This window comes from Agrilus planipennis, unplaced genomic scaffold, assembly GCF_000699045.2.
Source record: "Agrilus planipennis isolate EAB-ADULT unplaced genomic scaffold, Apla_2.0 scaffold78, whole genome shotgun sequence".
Lineage (NCBI taxonomy): Eukaryota > Metazoa > Arthropoda > Insecta > Coleoptera > Buprestidae > Agrilus > Agrilus planipennis.
In genome coordinates, this window is record NW_020438928.1 from 34,464 (window position 1) to 61,138 (window position 26,675).

General features: G+C 32.0%; 4 protein-coding genes across 6 annotated transcripts in view; all 4 read right to left on the minus strand.

Moving 5' to 3' along the window:
* Positions 1–13,400, minus strand: part of LOC108733726 (aquaporin AQPAe.a) — a 15,673-nt gene extending 2,273 nt beyond the window's left edge. Inside the window, exons 1-4 of one of the 2 annotated variants that reach the window (XM_018465015.1) lie at positions 12,940–13,400; positions 3,985–4,169; positions 2,603–2,746; positions 492–731 (exon numbers count right to left, since the gene is read on the minus strand). In XM_018465015.1, coding sequence (XP_018320517.1) covers positions 492–731; positions 2,603–2,746; positions 3,985–4,169; positions 12,940–13,030 — 660 coding nt within the window. In that variant the 5' untranslated portion in view covers positions 13,031–13,400. Of the gene's footprint in view, positions 1–491; positions 732–2,602; positions 2,747–3,984; positions 4,170–12,856 lie in introns of both variants that reach the window. The other variant, XM_025974111.1, reaches the window with a different exon arrangement.
* On the minus strand, positions 5,824–12,846 carry LOC112904337. Its single transcript, XM_025974118.1, has 4 exons — positions 11,940–12,846; positions 9,164–9,205; positions 9,016–9,074; positions 5,824–8,417 (listed from the first exon to the last, which is right to left on the minus strand). Exons 1-4 carry the CDS (start codon positions 12,153–12,155, stop codon positions 8,399–8,401), a joined length of 336 nt encoding a protein of 111 aa, XP_025829903.1. The 5' UTR covers positions 12,156–12,846; the 3' UTR covers positions 5,824–8,398.
* A 4,772-nt stretch (positions 13,401–18,172) lies between the features above and the next one.
* On the minus strand, positions 18,173–22,467 carry LOC108733727 (aquaporin-like). Its single transcript, XM_018465017.1, has 8 exons — positions 22,336–22,467; positions 21,701–21,778; positions 21,437–21,606; positions 20,693–20,836; positions 20,552–20,626; positions 19,389–19,526; positions 19,087–19,167; positions 18,173–18,373 (listed from the first exon to the last, which is right to left on the minus strand). Exons 2-8 carry the CDS (start codon positions 21,750–21,752, stop codon positions 18,278–18,280), a joined length of 756 nt encoding a protein of 251 aa, XP_018320519.1. The 5' UTR covers positions 21,753–21,778; positions 22,336–22,467; the 3' UTR covers positions 18,173–18,277.
* A 367-nt stretch (positions 22,468–22,834) lies between these two features.
* Positions 22,835–26,252, minus strand: LOC108733687 (aquaporin-4). 2 transcript variants are annotated; one of them, XM_025974116.1, is made up of 6 exons: positions 26,203–26,252; positions 25,655–25,798; positions 25,045–25,119; positions 24,828–24,965; positions 24,606–24,686; positions 22,835–23,043 (listed from the first exon to the last, which is right to left on the minus strand). In XM_025974116.1, the coding sequence occupies exons 1-6, from the start codon at positions 26,233–26,235 to the stop codon at positions 22,918–22,920; spliced, it is 597 nt and encodes a 198-aa protein (XP_025829901.1). In that variant the 5' UTR covers positions 26,236–26,252; the 3' UTR covers positions 22,835–22,917. The 2 variants fall into 2 exon arrangements, with proteins under 2 accessions (XP_025829901.1, XP_025829902.1); XM_025974117.1 differs by lacking the exon at positions 26,203–26,252 and adding an exon at positions 26,043–26,169.
* Positions 26,253–26,675: the final 423 nt, after the last annotated feature.

Here is a 26,675-nt window from a genome sequence, read left to right on the forward strand (position 1 = left end):
TTAGAAACCGTTTGACAGATGACTCCAGTTCAGCATGCATTCTTACAAACTTAACATAAGTTATTTGTCATCTAATCTTAAACTACAGAAGTCACACTAATTTTACTTTAATTTAAATTACACGTATAATTTGAACATTGCAAAATGTTCCTATATTTTTGTAGTAAATAAATAATTTTGAGTTGATATTATTTATTATTGTTATTTTCCCCATAATCACAACACAAAATTATTTGATGGAACGTCTATGACCTGATTAAACTTTTCTTTATAAAAATGGCACGTCGATACGTGAAGGTTCGCCATCCCTGGTCTAGGCCATGTCGCTCGGTATTTAAATACAGAAAGGACGATATTTATGAATTTACAGATAGGGATATCAAAATGTTTATATCCAACAAATATATCTAAAATTATATTTATCAATAACAAATATTTGTTCGGTTGTTGGAATAATGAGAGTAATCATTGTGTAGGTACTTGTAACTTACCGCGGATAAGGCCAATGCCACAATCGCTAGTCCAAACTTGATAGGTACCGAGTCATGTTTTGTACTGTTTCTTGGGTCCCAGACGGAACAGCAGAGTAATATTAGTATTAAAGTTGCGAAGAATTCAGATAAAAAGCCATGAAATGAGCTTACATTTGGTGACACTACAGGTGAACATATTCCCGGTACAGGTTCGGTATTATTAATAAATACTTTTATGAATTCTGAAGGAGTTGTCGCCTGAAAGAATAAATTATTATGTTAATACAAAAGTAGCAATAAGACAGTAAATATGAGATTGTGATTATTCAAAAAAATCAAAAGTTTTTTAGATGTTTCCTTTTATTTTGCATTTAAATTTAAAAACAAATGAACTATCTAATAGCTTCAGTTTTCGTTTTCGAACAATACCTAATATTTTGAGGCATAAGGTGATACACTGTTATGTAGAGATAGTTCAGAATACCATGAACTATGTCCTTGGATTTCGCATTGACGAAACCCGCCCCCCATTAATTTCTACATTTCCACCTCCTAAAAACCGTTTAGCGAGTCACATGGTTAACTAAATAGCCAATGTTTTCGTAATGTACAATATGCATGTACGAAGTCTCACGAGCTTTCCGACGAGTTATACACGGTTGTAGGTTGATAAGCCATACGAAACAGGTAAATGCATTTTAAGAGCATACTTATTATTTAAAACTCTGAAAATGTATCCAATTTTGTATTTAGAACTCAAAATGGAACTTTAAGTAGTTTCCTTTCCTCCAAATGTTTGATGTACGTTGTACGTACTCTGAACGTAAATGCAATATAATGGATTCAGAAAAAAAACTCCTTCATCTTTAAAACTTAAAGGCATACTCATTAGCTACATTTATCAATGTGGCAACGCAATTTTGTTTAAAAAGATTTTATGTATAAGTTTTGAACCCGAATAAAGTAAACTAGTTTTTAAAACAAATTTATTTAATTACAAAGAACTTTAACGTAGTAGCTACTAATTTACAAAAAGATGCAAATAGCGTAATTAGATTAATCGCCTACGCTATGTAGTTCAACACTGAGGAGAAACTGCCCTGCCTTGGTATAAATACAGTTTGTGACGTCATTCGTTAAATAGATAAGGGCCCATTTGGTGATACTGTAACTTATATGTCTACGTTTCATTATCTTTCTTTATATTTATACTCACGTTGATGTCCTAAATAGGCAAATGTCAAAGATCTTCGACGACCACATAAAACTAATTTTTCTAGCCCTCGAGAACAGTATTTTTTTCGCGTATCCTGTCTCCTTTTTTATCCCTGACAATGTGCGTAAAAAATTTCATGATGAAGGGATGAGTAGTTAACACGTGAAATGATAATAAACAAACAAACTCACATTTGTATTTATATTAATTAGGATTAAATTGCTCGGGTTTAGGATCTAACGCACACAAATTATATCGTTATCTCTCCATTAATGATTTCAATATGGATTTAACTGAAAGATTGTTATTAAAAAGATTGTTATCAATTAAAATTTGCTATTGATGACGATGCTACAGTAAAAAAATTCAATCTTTAGGTACCCCAGTGCACTGGGTCACTGATAATGAGGAGTTGGAAAGTGCTATCCAAGTCCTTCATCACTGTCCTGTGCCTCACTTTGGGCTGTCACTTTCTACAAGCGGAAGACGTTACCATTCGCGACACTCCAAAGGTATTCTCCCTTGGGAAAGCTTCCTTTGGAGTTTGAACGAAAAGGTAACTAAAAGGGGAAAGCCAATGAATCACCCATTCCTTTGAGGGTCTAAATAAACCTTAATCCGATAACAATAATGGTAGTTTTATATGATTTCCAATGCAATTTACTAGACATCATTTGATTTTTAGAATTCTCTCTCTAAAGGTTCTTACAGATCTCAGCAAGAATACGTTCGAGACAAAACGAAGATGTCCTGTTTGTATCCTTAAGAACTCTGAACGAAATCGACCGAGGTAAAATAAACACGGCAGTAATCTATTTGGTCATTTTATATTAGCCTTTTCATATTAAAATAATTCAAAAACAGATCATTCAATTATTTTTTTTTGAATATCAAGATAAGAGCTATAACGTACCTTTAAGGCTCCGAACCCTGCGATTGCCCCAATAAATTGTCCAACAAAATAAACAGGAACTTCGATTAGAGGTAAATTTCCTAAAATAGCTGACGCTATTGTAACCACTGGATTAATGTGTGCCCCAGATATATGTGCAACACACTGAAACAATGAAAAGTAAAGTAAAAACACAAAACAAGTTAACAAGTATCAACCACTTTACAGTATATTAAATTAAAAGGAAAAATTGAATCGTCAGTGCTTATTATTAACTTGCACAGAATTAGAAAACAACGAATAATATTTTGCAACACAGAACTGTAAAACGGAAATTAGACTGAAAATTGAAATAAAGATCAGAGTTTAATTGNTTGGACTTTCAGCTTTCTATTTTCCTGAAATTTAACTTTGTAGAACGGTAAATAAATTTTCTATGGAAGTTCAAAGTGTGTATACATTTTTTTGAAGCACCCTGTATAATGAGCGATATGGAGACAGTGCATAGCATTCTCTAATAGTGTAGCCTTTCCCTGTCTTAACCTTTTGAGTCTAACCTAACTCAACTTTAATCGAATGATGCTTCCATTTGATTGACCAGGATCATATTTTATTTACGAGGACAACCTGTATTATTATATAAAGTGATTAAATTGTTTACTTGTTTATATGTAAAAGGCTATCACTAGAACTACCAAAACAATTCTAAAAATTCTTTGACTAAAAGAAAGTTATGATATCCTTGATACTATACTGGCAATTTTTCATTCTGATATAAATTAGCTTTCAGTTTGAAATTTTAATATTTGTAAATCAAAAGGCTAACGAAACGAGCACTGATGACTGGTTTTAAATAAAGCAAGTTTTTCACCAGAACCAATCTTAAAGAAACATCCTGGTGACATACAATAGCCTTTTATCTAGATTTCACCTTTATAGGTTGATATCTTCAAACAATTTTATTTGAATATGACTTAAAACATAACGTTTTCTGTAACTGTTAACTGTATATAGTGAAAATCTTTACATTATTCATTACATACTGGTTATTTGATAAACTAAATCAATATCGAAAACGAGGATATTTATACAACTAAGCAAATGAAGTAATTTGTTTACTTGTTACAATAAATGACTCGTCGAAATTATAATTTCTACAGAAATTCGACCTTATTTTCATTTACGATGAAATAACAATTGATTTTGTACCAATCAATAATTAAAACCTTATTACTGACATCGGTGAAAAAAAGAAGACTTTTAACGGAGAACTTAGGAGCAATATTGTATTCTGTATTGATCAAACCGGAGAATTATAAAGTTTTAAGTGGTTACTCTTTTTACTGCCCTGTCGAATTGCCTTTACCGTCATTTTGTATGTTTTGTTTAAAGTTCAAACTTACTTGAATGGCAAGCATCACACCACAACCAAAGCATATCGATACGGCAAGATGATTGGGTGCATTTCCGAAAGTTACACATCCCATGCATCCAACGTATACCAAAATAGCTGTTCCAAGGAATTCTGATGCACACAAAACCGTCCGGTCATAAATTGACAAATTATCCGTTAGAACGAATAATTTATCTACAAAGAAAAGGTCTTCTTATTATTAAAAATAACCCACTGCTTCAATATTTTTAGTGAAAAATAAAAAGTTGTGGCCCACGAAATACTAAACTACCTCTAACTTTTCTTTTCCCGTCCACGGTCTACGTATCGCACCCGTACAGAGTGACTGCAATAAAATTACAATGATACCTCCCTTTTGTGAAAAGCGTTGGGCATTCAAGAACAAAACTATGAGAAATTTTTCTGAAAAATTTCTGACTATAAAAAGCATGACAGCTGTACACCATTGCAACAAATCCAGTCCACTCTTTTTAATTACTGTCTATTCCGCTAAACTCGAATTAATCCGTATGAAACAATTGCAAGAAGTAAATATGAATTGACGGAAGTGTTTCGGTCCCAACGCGATAATGCATCCATGGTTATTTTCAGAAAACCTAAAAAAATTTGAAAAGAACTGGATAATGAAGTTAAGCAAATAAACCATCCGAAAATGTCTAACTTCATCTCATAATCGGAATCTATCACTTCATCTCTGAAAAATCGATTTTCCCAACACATAAAAAAGCATTTTCGCTGTATTTTCTGTGAATTCCCTTTCGTAATAAAGGGTGCACGTACACCCCCTGCTTGTACCCTATTGCTAACGTCCAAGGCATTTAGCGTAAATTAAATTTCATAAGTACTGGAGTGATGATACTTGGCTTTTAGTTGCTCATTGTACATGTCTATATTTTACAGAATAAACTTCTATGTTCTTATACAGGGTGCTTCAAAAAAATGTATACACACTTTGAACTTCCATAGAAAATTTATTTACCGTTCTACAAAGTTAAATTTCAGGAAAATAGAAAGCTGAAAGTCCAATGTAAATGAAACATAAATAACAAATGTTAATACTGTTCAAATTGGTGACCTACAGCATCAATACAATTCTGAGTACGAGTCACCACAGATTCTGTACATCGTATCAAAACGTGATACGTGAACCGGGATTTATGGGTAGCATCATTTGGTCGGATGAAGCCCAATTCAAACTTAATGGAACTGTCAATAGGCACAATTGTGTTTACTGGGGTGAAGAAAATCCTCACATTACAATTGAAAAAGCTGTAAATTTGCCTGGTGTAAATGTGTGGTGCGGTTTGTCTTCAAGGGGACTCATTGGACCTTTTCGATTTGAAGGCACTGTAACTGGTATTAATTACCTAACAATGCTTGCTGATTCCATATTTCCTGCCATTCGTGCATTATACGGTAATGATGATTTTTATTTTCAACAAGATGGTGCTCCGCCGCACTATCACAGGGACGTACGAGCTTACCTGGATCAAAATTTGTCGGGCCAGTGGATAGGACGCAGGGGGCCAATCGAGTTTCCAGCACGCTCTCCAGACCTTACACCACTGGATTTCTTCTTGTGGGGCACAGTAAAAGATGAGGTGTACAAACGTAAACCACGTAACCTAGACATTCTTTGGAATGAGATTCAAGCAGTGTGTAGAGAAATCTCATTGGACGTTTTGATACGATGTACAGAATCTGTGGTGACTCGTACTCAGAATTGTATTGATGCTGTAGGTCACCAATTTGAACAGTATTAACATTTGTTATTTATGTTTCATTTACATTGGACTTTCAGCTTTCTATTTTCCTGAAATTTAACTTTGTAGAACGGTAAATAAATTTTCTATGGAAGTTCAAAGTGTGTATACATTTTTTTGAAGCACCCTGTATAATGAGCGATATGGAGACAGTGCATAGCATTCTCTAATAGTGTAGCCTTTCCCTGTCTTAACCTTTTGAGTCTAACCTAACTCAACTTTAATCGAATGATGCTTCCATTTGATTGACCAGGATCATATTTTATTTACGAGGACAACCTGTATTATTATATAAAGTGATTAAATTGTTTACTTGTTTATATGTAAAAGGCTATCACTAGAACTACCAAAACAATTCTAAAAATTCTTTGACTAAAAGAAAGTTATGATATCCTTGATACTGTACTGGCAATTTTTCATTCTGATATAAATTAGCTTTCAGTTTGAAATTTTAATATTTGTAAATCAAAAGGCTAACGAAACGAGCACTGATGACTGGTTTTAAATAAAGCAAGTTTTTCACCAGAACCAATCTTTTAAAGAAACATCCTGGTGACATACAATAGCCTTTTATCTAGATTTCACCTTTATAGGTTGATATCTTCAAACAATTTTATTTGAATATGACTTAAAACATAACGTTTTCTGTAACTGTTAACTGTATATAGTGAAAATCTTTACATTATTCATTACATACTGGTTATTTGATAAACTAAATCAATATCGAAAACGAGGATATTTATACAACTAAGCAAATGAAGTAATTTGTTTACTTGTTACAATGTGTATACATAGAGTAATTTTTATCACTTTCCAAAGTCTCATTTTGTCAAAAAATTAAAATCGTAATACACACGGAGACGAATTATAAGTATTAGATAGCAGAACTTTTTATAGTGGAGAAAACAATAAACGTCATTCTACTTTCTGAAAAATAAGAATGGACACGTGCCCTTTAACCTTTTGTTATATATTCACCAGTCGTCACTGTATACAGGTATGGCGAAACGTCCACCGAAGGCACAGACTACTTACACGGGCGAAAATGCATAATTTGTAACTATCTGAAAACATCACCCCCTTTTTTAAAAGCTTTTTTCCTTTGACAATTGCATGTAATACAAAATGCCTTTATTATCGATTCTTAACTCGCCACTGCTGTATAAGTATTAACTCTTTATACTAATAAAACAAAAAATAAATACAAAATTAATTGCCGTTTTTATTTGTGTATTCATACAAACACTCCTTCATTATCCAAAGTACTGTTCCGATAATTAATAACAAATGTGCAGTTATTTTTTGCATTTACGTAATACATACAACGATAACCTATTGCAAAAGATACAATTTGTAATAACCAAAAGAATTCTCAGAAGTACTTGACTAAAATAAAATGGTGATAACCCGTGGCAGTAACAACAATAATTAATTGTTTATATACTTTTTAGCCTACTTTAATTCATTATAAGTGATTAATTGTGATGAAGAATTAAAGATCGGCTAAACCCGTTTAAGAATTGATAGGTATAGCGCTTACATTTTAATCCATGACAGTTCTCCATATCGAACCGAAATGAAGCTCTTTTTGCATATCTGGGCAAAAGTTATCCCTATTAGATCCCTAGCATGTTAATATCGAACTTAACATAAGAGTATGTCAATCAGAGAAACATTGAAATTAGTCAAACTGTTCTATTTAAAATTATTAAATCACAAATTAACAAATTAGTAATCTGCGGATTATGCATAGTTCGAATAAATAGATCTAGTAAACAATCATTAGACCTGGCAGTATGCCTGTCAGAATGAACATCGAATATAGTATTTATACGTCAAACGTATTAAAATTTGCGATTTTTAATTAAAAGTCCCAATTAAACCACAATATCCTAGGTATCAAAAATAAGGAGAATAGTAAGCTGGTTCGACAATGTGATATAATTAGAGAAGATAGCTGCGTCAATTTGCATTACAAAGAAACCTACGGTAGAACATTAGCTCATTCCCATATTAGTACATTATTTTAGATGTTAATGTGTAAAAAAGAAAAACACTCCATTGTTGGGTGGTTCGGTGTCTATTTATACCTTTTTTGGGATTTCATACTTTAACAGGAAAAACAGAACTCTGTGACCACAAACCCATCCATCCATCTGCTTATCGGTTACAGTCGCTTTTTGAAATAATAATTATCTAATTATATTGACTTACAGTTCTTTTCAATTGTAACACAGAAACATACTTTTTAACATAATTTTTCTTATCTTGAGCCATGTTGATATATAGTTGTATTCTTCTGATATAAATTTTTTAGAAAAATATTTCGAATAATACACAAAGTATTACGAATGTGAAATTTTATCGGTATGTACATACATCAGATTCTGTATAGGTACATAATAAATAAATCTTCGCATGGAAAATACTGTAATTAGACAAATAGTTAGGTAACTATATTTGCTAAATAAATCTTTTGAAATTATACTCCAATGCGTTGTGTTAGCCATAAAATGAAGACGACAGACATCAGACAAACACTAGAAAATAATACATTTCCTGTATTTTCAATTACCACGGTAATGCATTCATTAAGAATATTCCTTTGTAATTAGGTCGACAATGCTGCAAGACTTGTGTTTAACTATAAACAAGAGTTCTGAAAGTTCAGAAAATGCAAATAACAACTGTAAAATGAGTAAATAATAAGTCGATAATTTGAATTTTAATTATGCTTTTTAATCGAAACTAATATACATAGATATATAATATCAAGGCTACTGTGGCAGAGTAAATTTTATGTTTATATTAAGTAAAACTATTTTTATGGTAAAAGTGTTAAAATAACTTTCTATTACTAATCATTGTAACTTCATCGATAGATACTCCTAATGATAAAAAGTTAACGCTAAACTAATGAATAGAATACATTTAGTAAGAATTTTTCTAGCAATTTTATAGAAAATAATAAAAAATAATATTTGTCCTTTTTTATATAAATAGAAGGCTTAATTTGCGTTTATAAATTGAATTGAAATATAGTTAATTGCTTAGTATCATCTACTTCATTATAATTGTATTCGAAATAACTTACCAGAGAGATTATTTTAAATCTAAAATATTTAACCCAACAGATAATATTTAAGATCATGCATAGACAAAATCAATTGTTTCGTAGAACTGTTAAACCTTTTTCAGTAAATGTAAGTTGATGCATTACTGCAAAAGTGTGCTTACATTAGTTGTTGTAAACTTACTGTTTCTTTTTTGTAATATATGTCAACAATGTAAGAGTGAAGGTATTCACGGGTGGAGTCTATTGAAGAGAAAAAATAAAAAAGAGATAAGCTATGGTATAATGAAATTTGGAAAATTTCAAACGTTTCGTCCGAATATGCACCTAACCTTTTCAATGATGTCTCCATTATTGTATTTGAAAGAAAACACCTGGAAAATTTCAAAACTCTGTTAGTACAGGGAGTACAAGGGGCAAACGTTCTAACGCTGGCCCTGGATGAAACTGCCTATTGTAAACTTCCATATACACTGTAAGACGGATGTGTGGTAAAAAACATTTATTGTTCATCTTTTTTTGCAAAATTATGAGACTAAAATTTCATGACTTGGATTAATTAACCAATAAGAAGGAATTTCCTTTATTACGTACAGGAAGTACGTTAAACGTCATTACAACAATCATCAAATTAGCTTCGCTACTGTTGCTTACGACAAATAATACCTACGGGCGTTATTTGACTAATTATATTTTAATGGTTGATTGTTAATGACAAAAACTAAAACGCAAAACATTTTACGACTGAGGCACAATATTTAATGATAAATATGCTTTTTATTTAAATATTGAGTTAAGTATTATAAAAAATTATTCAAAAACCATTACCGGTGTCTTTCTTTCTATATTAATCCCTAATCCATATTCAAAATAATTTAAATTATACGAAACATCATAGTTGAAACGTAGAAATTTTTAAATTTCTCAAAATATTCATTAGGTTAAAAGAATTTCCATATGTGTAAAATGAAAATAACACTTACTTCTATAACTCTTTCTGTTTTTGTAATCATCATCATTATATTATTTAGTAATATTTGAACATCAAAACTTCTGGTAAAGTTTTTCATCATCATCATCATCATAAGGTCATCAGTCCTAAGACTGGTTGGACACGTACCTCCACTCTTTCCTATCCTGAGCTAAACTTCGCATTTCCCTAAAACTAGAACAGCCCACATCTTTAACTATTTGCGAGCAGTAATCTAATCTAGGTCTACCCCTACCCATCTAACTCCCGTTTCTGCCTCTAATATGTCTCTGAGTAGACCTTCATGCCTGAGAAGGTGTCCTACCAACCTATCTCGCCTATTTTTTATTGACTATATAGAGTCCTCTGTTCTCCTATTCTTTCCAATACCTCTTCATTTCTAACCTTTTCTACCCACGATATTCTCATCATCCGCCTATAACACCACATTTCGAAAGCTTCTAACCTTTTCTTTTCCGCCGCTCCCACNGTCATTACAACAATCATCAAATTAGCTTCGCTGCTGTTGCTTACGACAAATAATACCTACGGGCGTTATTTGACTAATTATATTTTAATGGTTGATTGTTAATGACAAAAACTAAAACGCAAAACATTTTACGATTGAGGCACAGTATTTAATGATAAATATGCTTTTTATTTAAATATTGAGTTAAGTATTATAAAAAATTATTCAAAAACCATTACCGGTGTCTTTCTTTCTATATTAATCCCTAATCCATATTCAAAATAATTTAAATTATACGAAACATCATAGTTGAAACGTAGAAATTTTTAAATTTCTCAAAATATTCATTAGGTTAAAAGAATTTCCATATGTGTAAAATGAAAATAACACTTACTTCTATAACTCTTTCTGTTTTTATAATCATCATTATTATATTATTTAGTAATATTTGAACATCAAAACTTCTAGTAAAGTTTTTCAATAAATAAAAAAATATTTCTGTATTTTGCCGTTAATATTGACAAAAAGGTAAAAAATCTATTGCATCGACCCAGAACCCAACCCGGATCAACAGCCAGGGAAGATCCAAAAAAATACGAATTGTTCCTATTGTAGTTTGTGATTGTTTTAAAGCGTTTTTGAATGTACGCGAAATAAAAATCTATTAAATATTTTGTGTTATTCGTTGTTCTATAATGTGTACCCATTTTAATGCTCATTAATTTATGCTATCCATTTTACAATATTGCCGTTGTGTATTATACAAATTAAAATGCTTTAAGCAAAAATGCCTTTACCTGTACTCACAGAAAACATTGTCACAAATCGTCTTCTAAAACAATTCATTCAGAGCTATACGCAATCTAATACACCGAGATTTCTAAATGAAAAATTGAACAAACCAGTTTTACAACTCCGAATTTTAAACTTTCATAATAACTAATTATTTAATCATGATCTTCCTACGCAATATTTTGAATAAAATATGTAGTTACTTACGTAATATATACCGTACGGTCTAACGTTAGGACTACTAATAGCAAATATGTAACTAATGGTACATTTGTGGAGAGGTAAATAAAACGTCTTGAATAATTAACATCTTATAAAAAATTTGAATCCGAACAGATAGAAAATTTAAACAGAATATCTTGCCAAAAATTATTTTGGGCTAGAAAACATTTATAATTCATGTTTGTATAATAATAGTAAGACCCCGAATAAATGTGTTTATGCGATTTTTACGCATTCTTACAATCTAAAAATACAAAAAGGTGTGTATTTGAATTGGTTTATATGTAATTACCAAACGAAAACAGTTCCCTTCCAATCTTTAGACTAAATAGGTATCTGTCGGTAATTGTAAGATAAAGTCGAACTTCTGTAACTCGAAATTTCTTACGATGCAACGGAAGTGTCATAACGGAAACAGAAGCGGAAATAGAAGTACATAGTAAATTTTTTAAATTCACAATATTACAGACGGATCTCTGAAAGTTGGCGCGGATACCTGCACAACCTTCAGCTCTGCAACGAGCAATTCCATTTAAATTGTATTTTGATAACGGCCAAGTTCAGTCAACAGATAAAAGTATTAAATTTTTACTTGTTTTATTGTTCCGATATATTGATTTAAAAAAAAAATGAGAAATATGATTTTATTAAGTACCGATAAGCTTCCGTTATAAAAATGCGGAACCAGATGTAAAAATGCATGCGGAACTTCCGTAATAGCGGAAGCGGAAGCAGAAGTCTGTTGCAACTTATCTCGTCTACTTCCCATTGACTTCCATAACACCCTGTGCTCTTCTACCCTTTCTAATACCTCCTTATTTTTACAATTCTGTATCCACGGTATCCTCATCATTCGCCTGTAACACCACATCTCGAAAGCTAACGATTTCTTTTCCGCTGCGCCTACTGTCCATGTATCTCACCCGTACAGAGTCGTATTATTTTTATACAATACTGTTTTGTCAATTTTATTTAATACCCTAAAAATTGTGCTTTTATTTTTTCATTGTTCCAAGGACTAAGATGTAGAAAATCGATTTCATCTAAAATTTTACTGTTCTATCGATTCATTTTGCGAATGAAATTTCAATATTTTACATTATTATATCATAAGTATACACTGTCGGCGGATTAGATATTTTTTTTAATACACATTTTATTACGTAAAACCGTATTCATAAACAGATAATCAAAATAAGTTACCTACATATTTATTTATCAGAGTAACCGTTGAAGAGGGTACTTAATAAAATAAATAATAATGTACGTAAGTAGGTTTATCAATAATAGTTAACCTATATTATAACAATTCCTAAGCATAAAGCCACAAATGAAACTAAAATAATTTATACTTATAATAAAATATACATTATTTTCGTGATCCAAAATCATTAAATGTGTATTATCGCTTTAATTAAAATGTGATTTCACTTATTTTTCTTTAATATAGGTAAATAAGCATTCTTCGTTAATAATCAAATGCTGATTAATTCATAAAAATTTTGATCGGAAAACCACATATTGTTATGACTGTTTAAAATATCCGAACAAAAAAAAAATAAATAAACGCACCTTTTGCCATTATTACCAATAAAAGTACTATCCAAGAACAAACAAACGGAACTGTACGCAGCAACAATTAAAAGATCACTAACCGAACTCGCTGGAATCTTTCACTGTTGACGCACAAAGTAAGACAGTTTTGATAACGACCAACAATCCAAAACGATATATCAAAACCAACATTCATTTCTGGCATCATTCGGCGTTTTCTGACATTTTTATTTTATATTGTGAATGTTTGATACTATGCAGCACAGTGCTGCGTAGCAAATACACACTTGTCACTCATCACAAAAGAAAAACAGTCGTTACGATTGTACGTAATTTGTATGCGTTGTTTGCACACTAGGTATCTACATGTTGTTTTTTTGAAAAGGTGTGCAAACTGAGAAAGAGAAAAATTGCGTCATTTGCGTACGTAATAAATTACTATTTAATCGGACACATTTTCACAATGTTCAGTATATCTGTACATCTGTTTCTACTCTTCACAAGCGCTAATGCGGTTGACAATTATCGATACGAAAAATGGTTTCAGTCAGTGCCGGATTATCCGCATAGCCAGAATTTAGCAATTGTTGCAGGCCCCTTGCCTTCGAGAGGCCTCGTGCTTATGATAATGAAATGTATCAAGTAATGTGGACATTATACAATACCATCCACCGTTTGTTCAATAAAGACATAATAATAGAAGTGAGCACTGACCGAACCATACACGTTATATCTGCAATGTGTTGCAAATTAACAACATCAAAACACTTACAAGGGACCTGATGCTATTCTGATTCAAGTCTAAAGGTCATCGTATATTGAAGTTGCTTCCTAACGTTTCTCCAGCACGAGCGGCAATCTTCATTCAGTCTACAAGGACCTCTAAGGAAGCTCGGCAATACAAGACGGCATTTAGACCTTAATCAGAACAGCATAAGTTCCCCTATTGATCGCAAAAGTCATTACAAATTTGACTTACAGGGGAATCCCCCAACATTGTGTTCGAGTTGTAATAATAATTAATGGTTATCACACGTACCGTCAGTCGTTTCTTCCACATACAATTTAATTTTTTTTCTAATGTAAACTATTTAAGGATAAAATTTATCTCTTCGTTTGCGGACTATTGTTTTACACCGTGCATTTTTGCATTTCTTTTGTAACTCTTCCCATAGCTATGTACGTAAGTTCAATTTCCTAAATTCATTAAAATTGTGTTTTCCAAATGTACAGTTAGTGTTACCCGAATTCAGTGACCACCAATCCACTTTAATAAACATAAAAATATTGATTTAACAAGCGTTAGGTATCCGTTTTTATTTTAAAGTTTAACACTTCGCATTCGATACAAGCATTGTCTTAAAGCCGGCACTGGTTTTAGCATATCGTGTAAGTTGTTCCTACCGGAAAGCCTTATTACTGTGATATATTCCCACGCACTTTTAAGTAATGCATTATTTAAAACTACCATTGATATGTTAATGTGTTGGCAAATGAATAATACGAAGTTTTAATCTTTATTCAATCCAAGTTTAATAAAATTCTTAAGCTTAGTTTCGGTAATCACTGCCTAGATTAAGAAAAAGATACCGTACAAAAAACATAACATGGAACAATGGACTTTAGTTTCTTTAGAAATGGATAAAACACTGTCACCTACTTGCTGGCGTGCTGATGAGAAGTACTTTTGTTTACCCCGCGTTTATACGCTAGTTGATTGCATCCTTTTACACAATTTTGATACAAAGATTAACAATTACCCTTTAGCATTGCCATTAGACAAAAATTCTAGTTATTTTATAGGCCCTATTGGTATATTTTACGCTAGTTTTATATATAATTGTGGGCACCAGTGACGGCTCGTATTGTACAATCAAAGGAAGGCGACGATTTAGAAAATTCTATGTTCATGGTACTGATAAAACAATTGATTGTTATTAGCAAACGTTTTGCGCCGTTTTTTGCATTGGTCAGGAAGCGGTTTTACGTTTCAAACTGATTGAATTACTACTACTATGCCAACTAACTGTTTACTAACAATTAGGGATGTGGTATTGAGATCAGGGCCGTGTTTAGGGGTTGGAACGAAAGGGGCGCACATTTTTTTCGTTTTATCTACTTTCCGTGCCAGTCGATCAATATGTTATTCTTAAAGTACGCCACATCATTCTCCATAGGTACAAATAGATATTGACTTCAATGCTAACACTTATTAAGGAAATACAGTGTAAACTCTATATAACGACACTTAAGGGACTGAACATTTTTCGGCGTTATAAAGTGTGGTCGTTAAATGGAGAGAAATAAAAGATATTATTTTACTATTCTATAATAGGTAATGTGCGTTTACTAATATAGTACACATTTTGCACACGAACATTATTATTCATACATTGCGTATAGCCTGGTATCTTCGTCTGACGTTTTTTGCTGCTCCAATATTTTAATTGTATTTTGTTACGTATCTTACTCATATCTTGAGATACTGCTGTTTCAACTTGATTATATAAAAAGTATTTTTTTAATAGTTTCGCTGCATCAAGTGCTTGTTTGATGCTTGGTGGAGGGACAGGATAGTCTTCTTCAACAACGTACACAGCTGCAGTTCTTATCTATTTCGGCAACTTAGAAAGTACTGCTCAATGATTAATATGCCGCATTGTTGTCGTTAAAAAGAGTGAGCGTGACGCTATATAGAGTGTAATATTGTATAGAAAGCAATGTAAACCAACCAAAGTCAAGCAATTTCGACGTTTTAAGGAGTTTGTCGTTAAACCGAGTGACGTTATAAAGAGTTTACACTGTATATGGTGAATTAATCATCTCATTGTTTACTCATTTAGATTTTATTTATTGGTCGATATAATAAACGATAACTTATATTTCGCAAGATAATGAAGCAAGATACAAAGTTTTTTAAGAAAAATTTATGATTATTGATGCATTTAGACTTTCGTAAGTCTCTATTTTCAAAGTGAATTGATAAATGAGTTTTAGATCTAGTTCAAAGAGTCCGTCGATAATCGTTAGAATACGCTAATGAAAATAGTCGAATTATTGGGAAATACAATTGGATTGACCAATTGTAGATCGTAGTAAACAAACTCTTTTCGACAAATTTAGTATGTTTAATATTATTTGATTTAATACCTGAAAGCTGATTCAAATTTTCCGGATACAAAATAATAAAGACTTTAAAGATGTTGCGCATTATACATATAATATACTTCAAAATACTTAAGAATAAGAGGTAATAATACAAGTACGATAAACTTTTATAGTCATATAGGGCCACAGTTTATAGTCACACGTATCCATATTCGTACGATGTCTGTTCAAAAAATATTACGAATTTTGTGTTTATTCAAAAATTATTTATTTATCTAGGAATATCTATTTTGTCCTCTTCAAAGTAATCCCCACTAGATATTATACACTTGTGACAACGTTTTTTCCAATCCTCGAAGCATTTTTTGTGATCTTTCAGCTCCTCCTTCGACCCCGTTTTTATCTCCTCAATCGTAACATAGCGTCTTCCTTTCATGGGCCTCTTCAGTTTCGGGAGCACGGAAAAGTCCCAAATCTGAAGAATACGATTGCTGTAACATTGTTAGTGTGTTGTTTTTGCGCACAAGCAACGATGTGTGAGCAGGGGCGTTATCATGGTGCAAAAGCCAATTTTTGTTCTTCCACAAATCCGGGCGTTTCTGGCGAACTTGCGGATAATACTCCTTATTTACCGTTCTACCCTGTGACAAGAACTTATGATGCATCACGCTCCTGCAATCTAAGAAAACTGTAATCAAAACCTTCACATTCGTTAAAACTTGACGCGTTTTTTTGATCTTGGCTCGTGCGGCAGCTTTCATTGGCATGATTGAGCTTTGATTTCTACGCCATTACCACAAACCCATGATTTGTCACCAGTTATGACCCTCTGGAGAAAATTTGGGTATTCGCAGACAGAGTCCAACACCTCTTTATCAATATTAATGCAATGCTGTTTTTGATCGAAATTGAGTAATTTTGGTATGAATTTCGCGGCGACCAGTGTCACCTCCAAATCATTGTTAAAAATCGAATGGTAGAAGTCAATCTATATGTTTAGGTCCGCAGCAACTTCTCTAACGGTAACTCGATGATTGGCAAATACTATTTTATTCACTTCGTCAATGTTTTCGTCTTTTGTTGACGTGCTCGGGCGTCCGGCATGTCTTCGTCCTTTTCATATCTGAGAACATTTTCTACCACCGATAAACGTTGCTTCGATCCAAGGTAGCTTCACTATATGCCGCAGTTAGGGTTGCCACCTTTTCAGGCTTTTCATAAAGTATTTCTCGACTAAAGCGTTAAAAAAAAGTACTCGGCATAAAAATAAAGTATTTTATTTTTTGTTTTTAAAAACATATTTTTGTTACACCTAGCAGCCAGTAACAAATTGCTGTTGCTCTTAAATACATTAATAGCCTCTAAACATCGCAAACAAAGATTTAAGTAAACTTAAAGTTCATTTTTAATTAGTTTCAATGAAGCTTTATTCCTGTCGTCCCGCCACTATGCGTTCATAATAGAGAATACTCTTTCTGTAAATGATGAAGTGGCCGGAACGGACAGCAAAAGTGACACTACTTTGAACAGATTTGGGAAATCAGGTTGTTCCGTAAATATAGCTTGCCATTTTTCTGTGCAATATTATTAATGTAAAAGTACTCTGAATTTGGAATAATCGCTTACAAAATTACGATATTTACTTAAGGCCTTAAATAAAGTATTTTTGCGTACTTTATGTGTCTTGTAACGTACGCACAGTCGAAATAGAGTACAATACTTTATAATAAAGTTCGGGTGGCAACCCTAGCCACAGTTAACTTTCGGAATGCTTCCGCGTTTAATTTTGTTTTTCACACAATATTGGATATAAATTCTTTGATCCATTCTTTAGAATAGGCAAAAATCGAAGCCGAAAACAGGTGCAAACAGAGCAGCTGTCAAAAATTAACCGAAAATTCAACATGGCCCAACTTGTCGGTATAAGTGAGAGACATGAGTACCAGATAATGCCACAAAAAAAAATCAAAACTCGAATATACGTAACCCGCGGAAATTTAAAATTCGCGATACTTTTTGAACAGACCTTGTACATTATAAGGAAATACTAATTTATCAATATCATATCAATGTTTTTCGATCTAGGAAATACCATTATGGTTAACCAGTATAATTAACCAGAACAATAAATTATTTTTGTTCTTCTGAATTTAATGACTCAGTTGTACGCTTTTCGGGATAAACTATTATAAATGAAATAAAATTGTCTGCAATTATAGGTGATAATTTATAAAAGTTACGTAAGGATTACACAATAAAAAGTCAATTTTATCAATGTTAATGGGACGAAAAGTTAAACAAATTAATTGATTTAAAATAGGTAGATACTCTTCATTCTGTGTCATCGCTATCATCGAAGGGTTCAAACAAAAATCTATAGACAACGGATGAAAATACTGATCCCACAGTTGGTCCGACCCAATATATCTTAAAAGAAAATAATATGCTGTTATATACTGCTAATCCAGATATTTTATAGGGACTGACGAACGTTTTAAAGAACTTAAAAACAGTGCTAAACTATTTCATGGTATATTAAATCCTATGACATTGGCAGTCACTTAATAGTGGATTAATATGCAATATTAATTTGAAATCTTTTTTTCGATTTTTTATTTACCCACAACAAACTACCTCAATTTTTCCCTCATTAATTTGAGGTAGTTTGTAGTGGGTAAATAAAAAATCGAAAAATCGGTTGTCTGTAAAGTCGGTTTACTGACGATAGTTGAACGTGACAACGTCATAAGAAAATACTGATGAAATGGTTTCATTTTTCAAAAGAAAATTTTAATTTTATTTGTTTGATAGATATTTTGTATGGATATAGAGAAGGAGGTAAATGGAAATGTATTATTGTATAGCAGCTGTCCACGCGGACGCATCGCTCACTCAAGTAGGAGAGAGACAGATGTCGAACGCTGCCGAACGCGGAGGCCGATTGTGCCTCTTTGTCGCTCGTTCCGCGCTCTCGCTTGCACTTCAAGCCTTAAATGGAACGCCTCAGAGCGAGGTAACGCCGCATGAGTCATGTTTTTTAGTGCGTGCAGCCCGCTCCATCGAATTATAAGACGTTGTCACGTCAAAAAATGATTTCAAATTAATATTGTATTTCATGGTAGTTAACTATCTATACTAACCCAGTGAGCCTTCCAAGAGTTATTAAGCAAAGCTGGCCCAAAACTTCTTGCAGTATTCATGCTTGCTCCTGAGAGAGAAGCCTGCGAAATAATTAATTAAAAAATAAAATAGTTACTGAATAAAGTAGTACAAAACAGTTGCCGCACTCCTTGCACAGTAACGTAACTAAACTGCGATGAAGAAAAATTGAGAAGCATTAATTGCAAATTCTGACATTTTCTGACTGTCTTTTGAAATTGGAATAAAAATCTTTTTCGTCCTTAAGACATCTTATGAGTTTATATTCGTCCCTATTACTTACCCCAACCGTGGCAAGTGCTGCAATTACCAGACCAAGTCTTATCGAAACGGAATCCATCCATCCAGCGCTTTTGGCATCCCAAACGGCCCCGCATGTAAATATAAGTGCTGCAGTCATGAGAATTTCTACTAACAAGGCCTATTTACGTAAATAATAAAGATAAGATGAAAAACAGAAAGCGATCGTAGAAACAAATTAATAAATAGTCCCCTACTAGTGGAATAGCTGCTTAGAGGAAATAACGACATGACCAAAATAAAAGTTTTTTAGGATTTCAAGATACAGGGAAACTTGGTTATAACAACATCGATTGTAACAACTCCTCTGACTTAAGGATGTTTGGGAGGTATGTCAAAATGCTACGAGACAAATAAAAATTTAGAAGAACGTTCCTCATTCAATTCTAAAACTCCTGTAAAAATTTCCAAATCGATTCACTAAACCGTTAAAAAGTTATTGAAATTTTAAAAAATTCTAATTTTACACGTCATTTTATGGAGATTCGTTAACCGAACAGATTAAATTTATTTTTATTAACAGAAAAAAAGCTACCAGAAATTTCAAACTTTTATAATAAGTAACTTGAACTCTGGAGAATCACTTTAGCGTAAGGTTATTCAAATTCACTAAATGGTTATCGAGGAAAAAATGAAAAATTAGCTGAAAATCTCGTTTTTACTTGATAATATAATGATAATATTTATAATTGTCTGAAATAAATGCAATTTTAAAGTTTTAATTATTATTTAAACATATTAAAAAGTTTTACGCTCATTATTAATAAAGATTGAAACTAAATATTTTTTTGTTTTGATGTTGAAATCAAGGCATATTCACTGTTTTGGTCAAATTCCAAATTTTCTTTCAAACCGTAAACTTTTTTTAGTATAGATAGTATTTATTTACCTCATGATATGCTGCAAAGCCTAATTAATCACGAATTTTTAATTTTATGTACTCTTGTCTCCGATTGTACCTCCCAAACATCCTTAACGTCAGTTTTTAGAGTAATAATTTATCTTTCTGATAGTGACACAATCTCAAAAACTGTGAAACTTTTATTAAAATCAGGTCTCAGCTAAACCAACCTGGAGACAAAAGATTACCAAAGTTTTTGAACATTAAAAGCAAATTACTAAAGTGCTTCTTTTTCCATGATTTACCTGATAAACTTCTAGATTATCATTCATTCTGTTAACGCAAAAATGCTGGTCGCGATACATGCCAGGAAGAACGATCTGAAATTAATCAATAATTATTCCTGTTTTTGCTACACTGAGTGTAGTAGTCATGTAGGCACCTACCAGGAGCAAGGCGTAACCTGCAATTGCCCCACTAAATTGTGCCAGGCAGTATACAATAGCCCTTAAAATATTCAGTTTTCCCAGAATGACAGCTGCTATGGTAATTTGAGGATTTATATGAGAGCCAGATATAGGAATAAATGTCTAAAACAAATTATGCATCACTTACGTTAGCATACATACTAGTATAAGTGGAGAACTGACCTAATTAGGTAATTATCCAGAATTGGGGCTGCAGACCAAAATCGCTTTTAAATTTTTTTCATCGCTTACCGGTCATTCTATATAATAGAATTAGATATTAAAAGGTGCGGGAAACAAAAAAAATTTTTGAATGATAATTTCTCCAAATTCAAATAACAGTTCTAAACTGTAAGTGAGGGAGGAGACGAATGAGGAGGTCAAGGGCGGAAGGAGGGGTATTTAAAGTTATACTAGCTTTCAATATCCTTATCTTAAAACAACATATGTTTCCCCCGCCTCAAATATAATAATCGATGAAATAATTTTTGGAGCGATTTTGGTATGAAGCCCCAATTCTAGACAATTACATCATCAAGATACTACTCAAAATTTAAAGGTCAATAAATCGTTTTGTTTAAGGTGAACACCGAAGTTCACATTTCTATAAATTTTGGACAGCTATCTCAATAACATAATTTAAAAACAAAATTGGGCACTTTCGTCCTCTTAGTGATGAGCAAGTGTCAACTATAATAAAGAAAATGCAATTTTCATTCTTACCATCAGCGAAATGAAAGCCGCAAAACCGAAAGAGAATGCAATGAGATGCACTTGAACAGGTGGCTCGTACACAAATTCATAAACCGAACATCCCAAACATCCAAAAATAAGAAGAATGCATGAACCAAAGAATTCAGAAAAAAATAAGGTAATATAAACGAACACCTTTTCTGAAAGTAAAACTGTCAGATATGTTCTTATATGAAGAAAAGGATGAATTTTCATTAAATAGTAAATACATATCTACGTGAACCAAATCATTACTTTTAGTAGGCTTCTTTATTTCCATGCCGGCAAAATGACGACCTTCCGACATTTTGAAGACAATGAATAAATTATTCTCTGAAAAAAAAGAGTCTTATTGTATACTGATCGGTGTATGGAACAAGACTTCTAAAAGAGACAACATATTCTACAACGGTATTGTTGATGAGAAACTTTTTGGCGATTCCAACCGAAAAGGGTAATTGTTTTTTAATTTTTTTATGCATATTTATCCCCTTGTGTTGGTGCATATGCTCCGGTTATAATTTTAAGCTGTTAAAAAAAATTTAACCCTTCCGGTTAGAATCACCAAAATATTTTTAGGCATTCGTAAGAAAGTATGTGGTAGATATTTTAAGTCAGTTGGAGCGCTTTCCTTTTCGGAAACTAGCACAAAAAAAATTAAGTCGACAAACAGAAAATCTTACAGACAACTTCAAATTGTCTCTGCTTTTCATTTTATATAATGTAATCGTAGAAAGACTCCATAAAATGATTCTATTTGTTATTTTTTACTCACGCGTCTGCTTTTAGAATTAAAATTAATTTTAGCTGGTGTTGATTCAGACGCAGGTACGATCTATAGTGACTGTACAGAATGTTAGGTATACAGTATTATTTATAAAGTAATTTACCTTGATTGAATTCGGTTTAATCCAAAAAAAAGATTAAAGAAAGCTGTTAATACCACACTGCAAGAAAATATATAAAATATACGTATAAGATGCCTAAAAAGACTACGAAGTGTAAAAATTGACTTTGACAGAAGACGTATAGCAATCTTGATTAACTAGTTACTAAAAGCTACTACTATTTATGCTTAACTCTACGTTTATATACTATAATATAAATGGAAATAGCAGAAATACATACATAAAAAAATAAACCCGAAAAAATTGATGTGCAATCTTAATCTTTCCAAAACCGCCCAACAAAAAAACATTTCAGACCTTGCAGGATAATTATAATAGGTACCACACTGGAATATTTCAAGAACTGTTAAAATTTTGTCATATACAAAATACTTTGTATTGTTTGTGATATTATACAATTAAACACCAACAATTTAAATTCTTGCGTCTAGTTTTACAAAAAAAAAAACCTTCGTTTTCATATTTTTTTATTATTTTATTTACAAACATTAAAAATATTACTTATGTGTATAATGTAAGTGTTTATGACTTCACTGGTTAATATTAAAAAGATCATGATCATCCTCAAAGTCTATCTTCAACTACAGATTCTGTTGTTTGCTCTCTATCCATGTCGTCAAAATGTTCGAATAAAAATCTATAAATTACAGCTGCTACGATTGATCCAAAGGTAGGTCCAACCCAGTAAACCTTAAAATATTTCTTTCGCTTAATATATTTCTTTCATAAAATTCCGACTAGAATTTTGAAGGGGTGCAGGTAGGGTTCCTCGGTGGGTAGATTACCAACCATGAGGTTGCCCCTTAGGACAAGGAAGGGGCATACAACGCCTTGCCGCATTTGTGCTTCATCAGGAATGCCGCATGTGGCTCCCGATAGAAAAAATTGTTGCTACCCCTTTAAAAATTTTTAGAAAAATGATCTTTACTATTAATGAAAAAAATGCAACATTGAATGAGAAATATATTCTGCCAATGAGAAACTGTTCACTTTTAGATATGTAGCAACAGTATAACACACATTATTTCTTTACTTTCGTCTGTAACATTAAGACAAACCATTTTTTATCAAAATCTATGATTTTACAGATAGTAATATTATTATTGTTTGCAGAAACTGTAAGTACTTTTCTCAATATTCAGCATCGCATGGATACGTATAAAGGGATTTTCTTTTTCCTAATAGTTTTCCACAAATTTCAATACAATTTATATCTCCATTTTGATGAATATATACATATATCACATATTTGTAAAATTTGTTTGCTCTTAAGTAAGATCGTGTTATTGAGCTCTTTTGTAAACAATAATACTTTAAATTTTATCGTTTTACTGTTGTTCGACTTGATGCGTCTGGTTTTAGTTGCTTTATAATAACAATATCAGGAAGTACACTTGTTGGTTCGTTGCAAATGTAAAAGATTTCATTGAAACGATGACATATTTAGACAAGAGGCTTATTATTATTACAAGCTTTTCTATTTTTAAACGAATTTGCATCGAGTCCCCAAAAGATAAATTTAATTGTAAGTTTATATATGTGTTAAGTTTGCCTCTTAAAACCCATATGAAGAACCTAATATAAGGCAATCCTCATTTTAGTATCACCACATTTTTTGGTGCGATTTTCATGAAGAATCTACCGGGAAATCCCTATATTGGTATGCCCTTCATTAACCACATGAGGCTCGCACGCTAGATGGGGCATACTAAAGTGACCATATTTTTTTTGTCAAGGCGGGACGTCTGTTGTAGAATTATGTAAAAGAACAAGTTCTTTTTATTAAAAAAGGGTAAAGTACGTTATATTACTGCTAGTTAGGCTGTATTTTATATTTGTCGGCTGAATGAATCTTTTTTAAAACCTCTGGTTTCGTTTTTAGTTACGAATTGACCTCAGTACACGATTTATTTATGTTAATCTATGAAATCAAGATGGCTTTCAATACTGAGATTTTCAACTGTCCTTTTTTACTCGTCCATGTATTGTTCATTTGAAAAAAGACTCTTTCGACAGGTGCGTTGCTTCCATCCAGACACAAGACGTACTCAATAATTATAGAAAAGTTTGTTAAGTGGATATTGTTTGGTCTGTTTGCGAAAGCGGGACTTTTATGTCCCCGCTGGGGACAGCGGGACGGACAGCCTGAAAGCGGGACGTATGGTCACCTTAGGCATACCCTTTATAAATTCTAGTCGGGATGTTTGTACTTATTCTTAGTTAATTAAATTGCTTTTTACATAGATACTAACCCAATGATTTTCCCAAAGATTATTTATTAAAGCGGGTGCGAAGCTTCTTGCTGAATTCATGCTGGCTCCGGTAAAAGGGCCCTACAAAAACCAAATATAAATAAACAAATGAATGAATAGTAGAGTAAACCGTTGATACAATTTTTTAACAGTGAAAAGCAAATTTGAGTGAAAGTTTCAAACCAATCAAGTACAAATTTCATTACTATTTAAAGTACGTACCGCCACCATCGCAATGACTGCAATGATTAATCCAAGTCTAAGAGAAATCGAATCAATTTTCCTGGCATTTTTGGCGTCCCAAATGCTAGCACATGCTAAGGTCAACGTTGCTGTAGATATTATTTCCACTATCAAACCCTACAATAGAGGTAATTAAAGCATTATTTGCATAAAGCCAGTGCGGTCTCTTGATTTAAAAGGAAGCATACGAGTTTACCTGACAAACAGTAATATTTCCATTTACAGTATTCAAACAAAGTCCATTACGGTACGTTTCGTCAGGAAGAACAGTCTGTAATTAAATAAATTGCATTACTAAAGTCTTATATTGTAATTTCCACTTGTAGGGAATGTTTATTACATTTTTGGAAAGTAAAATTTAAATTTTTTGTCTTCATCAATATTACAATTATATTGACAATTTTTAGAATCCTCTATGAAATAGAACTTATCAATACTAGTCCTCTTGTTAAACAATTTTTTTATTTAGGAGAAAATTAATTAATTAATGGTTTCTAAATCGCAGTGTCTAATAAATAAACATAGGCTTTCACGGCCGGCATTTTCAATAGCATAATCATTTGTTGTTGGCCTTTCTGACCGTTGTATTTAAAAATTATTTTTTGAAATTTTGTCAAAAAAAACAAACGCAATTGAAATTCCCATCTAGTGTACTGGTATAATTTGCTTTTCGTATCAAATTTTAAATGCTTATTGAACACCCAACGGAATTATTGGTCATTCCAATGATAAAATAAATTAGATATTTGACATTTCTATTGAAATTCTCCCATAAATTAAATTTATGATAACTGGATAAAATTTACCCATAGTACAACGTAACCAGTAGTTGCTCCACTGAATTGACCCATAAGATAAAAAAAAACTTCCAGAGGTTCTGTTTTTCCTAAAATAAGGGACGCCATTGTGAGTTGAGGATTTATGTGGGATCCCGATATGTGCCCAAAAATCTGGAAAATATAATGTACCATATATAACAAGCTCAATTTAATAAAAAAAAAGAAAAATTATTAAGATCACTTTTTTCCATTTTCCAATAAATTTTCCTAATTATAAAATGTTACAGTAACGTGTTGTTTATTGCGGAGTCCGGCAATTAAATTGTTTAATCGTAAATTTGGAAAGTAAAGAACAATTTGCTACTTTATTAGTATCTATACAGTATAACACAGTCGTTGAAAATCAATGCCCTACCCCTACAACATTCCAAGTTTTCATTGTGAGGTGCGTATCCCTAAAACCTTTTTAGAATTTTCTAAAAAATCTTTTTCACTACATCTAAAAGAAATCCATTTTCAATTTTCTTTTTTCCTTGGAGTGAATTAATTTTAAACGATTATAACCTTCTACCTACTACAGTTGTTATAAATAAGCTTATAATATACATATATGTGCAGCCTTATTAGTATTGTTACTCCGTCAAGTACATAATTAAGATTCTAATTGCATTTTACTGCAAAAAGAGCACTTTATACATAGAGAAAATTGTTTTAATTTGTTGTTCTTTGCATACTAAATTACAAATTACAGCCGCAGAGTAACAGATAAACACAAATGAATAAAAAGGGTACAATTGTAATTGAATATTAAACGGTTTACTACGTATTGTTTTTGAAAAGCTATAACATGCAATTAGAAACTAGACTTTCTAATAAATACTTGTCTAATCATTTATATTTTAAATTAGATTATTTTTCTTATAGTTATAATATTTAGAAAGATTACACAAGCCTTTTTACTATTTACGATTAAAATATCATAACTACCAACAAAAACAATTTTATTGGATGTTAACATTAACCTTTTCATTTTTAATATAATTAAAAT

Excerpts from the sequence above, each read along its gene's own strand:
- LOC112904337 (XM_025974118.1), bottom strand. The coding sequence starts at position 12,155 with ATGTGGTGTTACAGGCGAATGATGAGGATACCGTGGATACAGAATTGT. Across the intron at positions 9,206-11,939 it reads TTTATAACGGAAGCTTATCG|GTGTTTTCTTTCAAATACAA; the intron begins GTACTTAATAAA and ends GAAATTTTCCAG. Across the intron at positions 9,075-9,163 it reads ATGGAGACATCATTGAAAAG|ACTCCACCCGTGAATACCTT; the intron begins GTTAGGTGCATA and ends TCTCTTCAATAG.
- LOC108733727 (XM_018465017.1), bottom strand. The coding sequence starts at position 21,752 with ATGTCGGAAGGTCGTCATTTTGCCGGCATGGAAATAAAGAAGCCTACT. Across the intron at positions 19,168-19,388 it reads CAGCACTTGCCACGGTTGGG|GCTTCTCTCTCAGGAGCAAG; the intron begins GTAAGTAATAGG and ends ATTATTTCGCAG. Across the intron at positions 18,374-19,086 it reads ACTCTTGGAAGGCTCACTGG|ATATATTGGGTCGGACCAAC; the intron begins GTTAGTATAGAT and ends TTTTCTTTTAAG.
- LOC108733687 (XM_025974116.1), bottom strand. The coding sequence starts at position 26,235 with ATGTATATTATAAGCTTATTTATAACAACTGTA. Across the intron at positions 25,799-26,202 it reads GCTTATTTATAACAACTGTA|ATTTTTGGGCACATATCGGG; the intron begins GTAGGTAGAAGG and ends TATATTTTCCAG. Across the intron at positions 23,044-24,605 it reads ATCTTTGGGAAAATCATTGG|GTTTACTGGGTTGGACCTAC; the intron begins GTTAGTATCTAT and ends AAATATTTTAAG.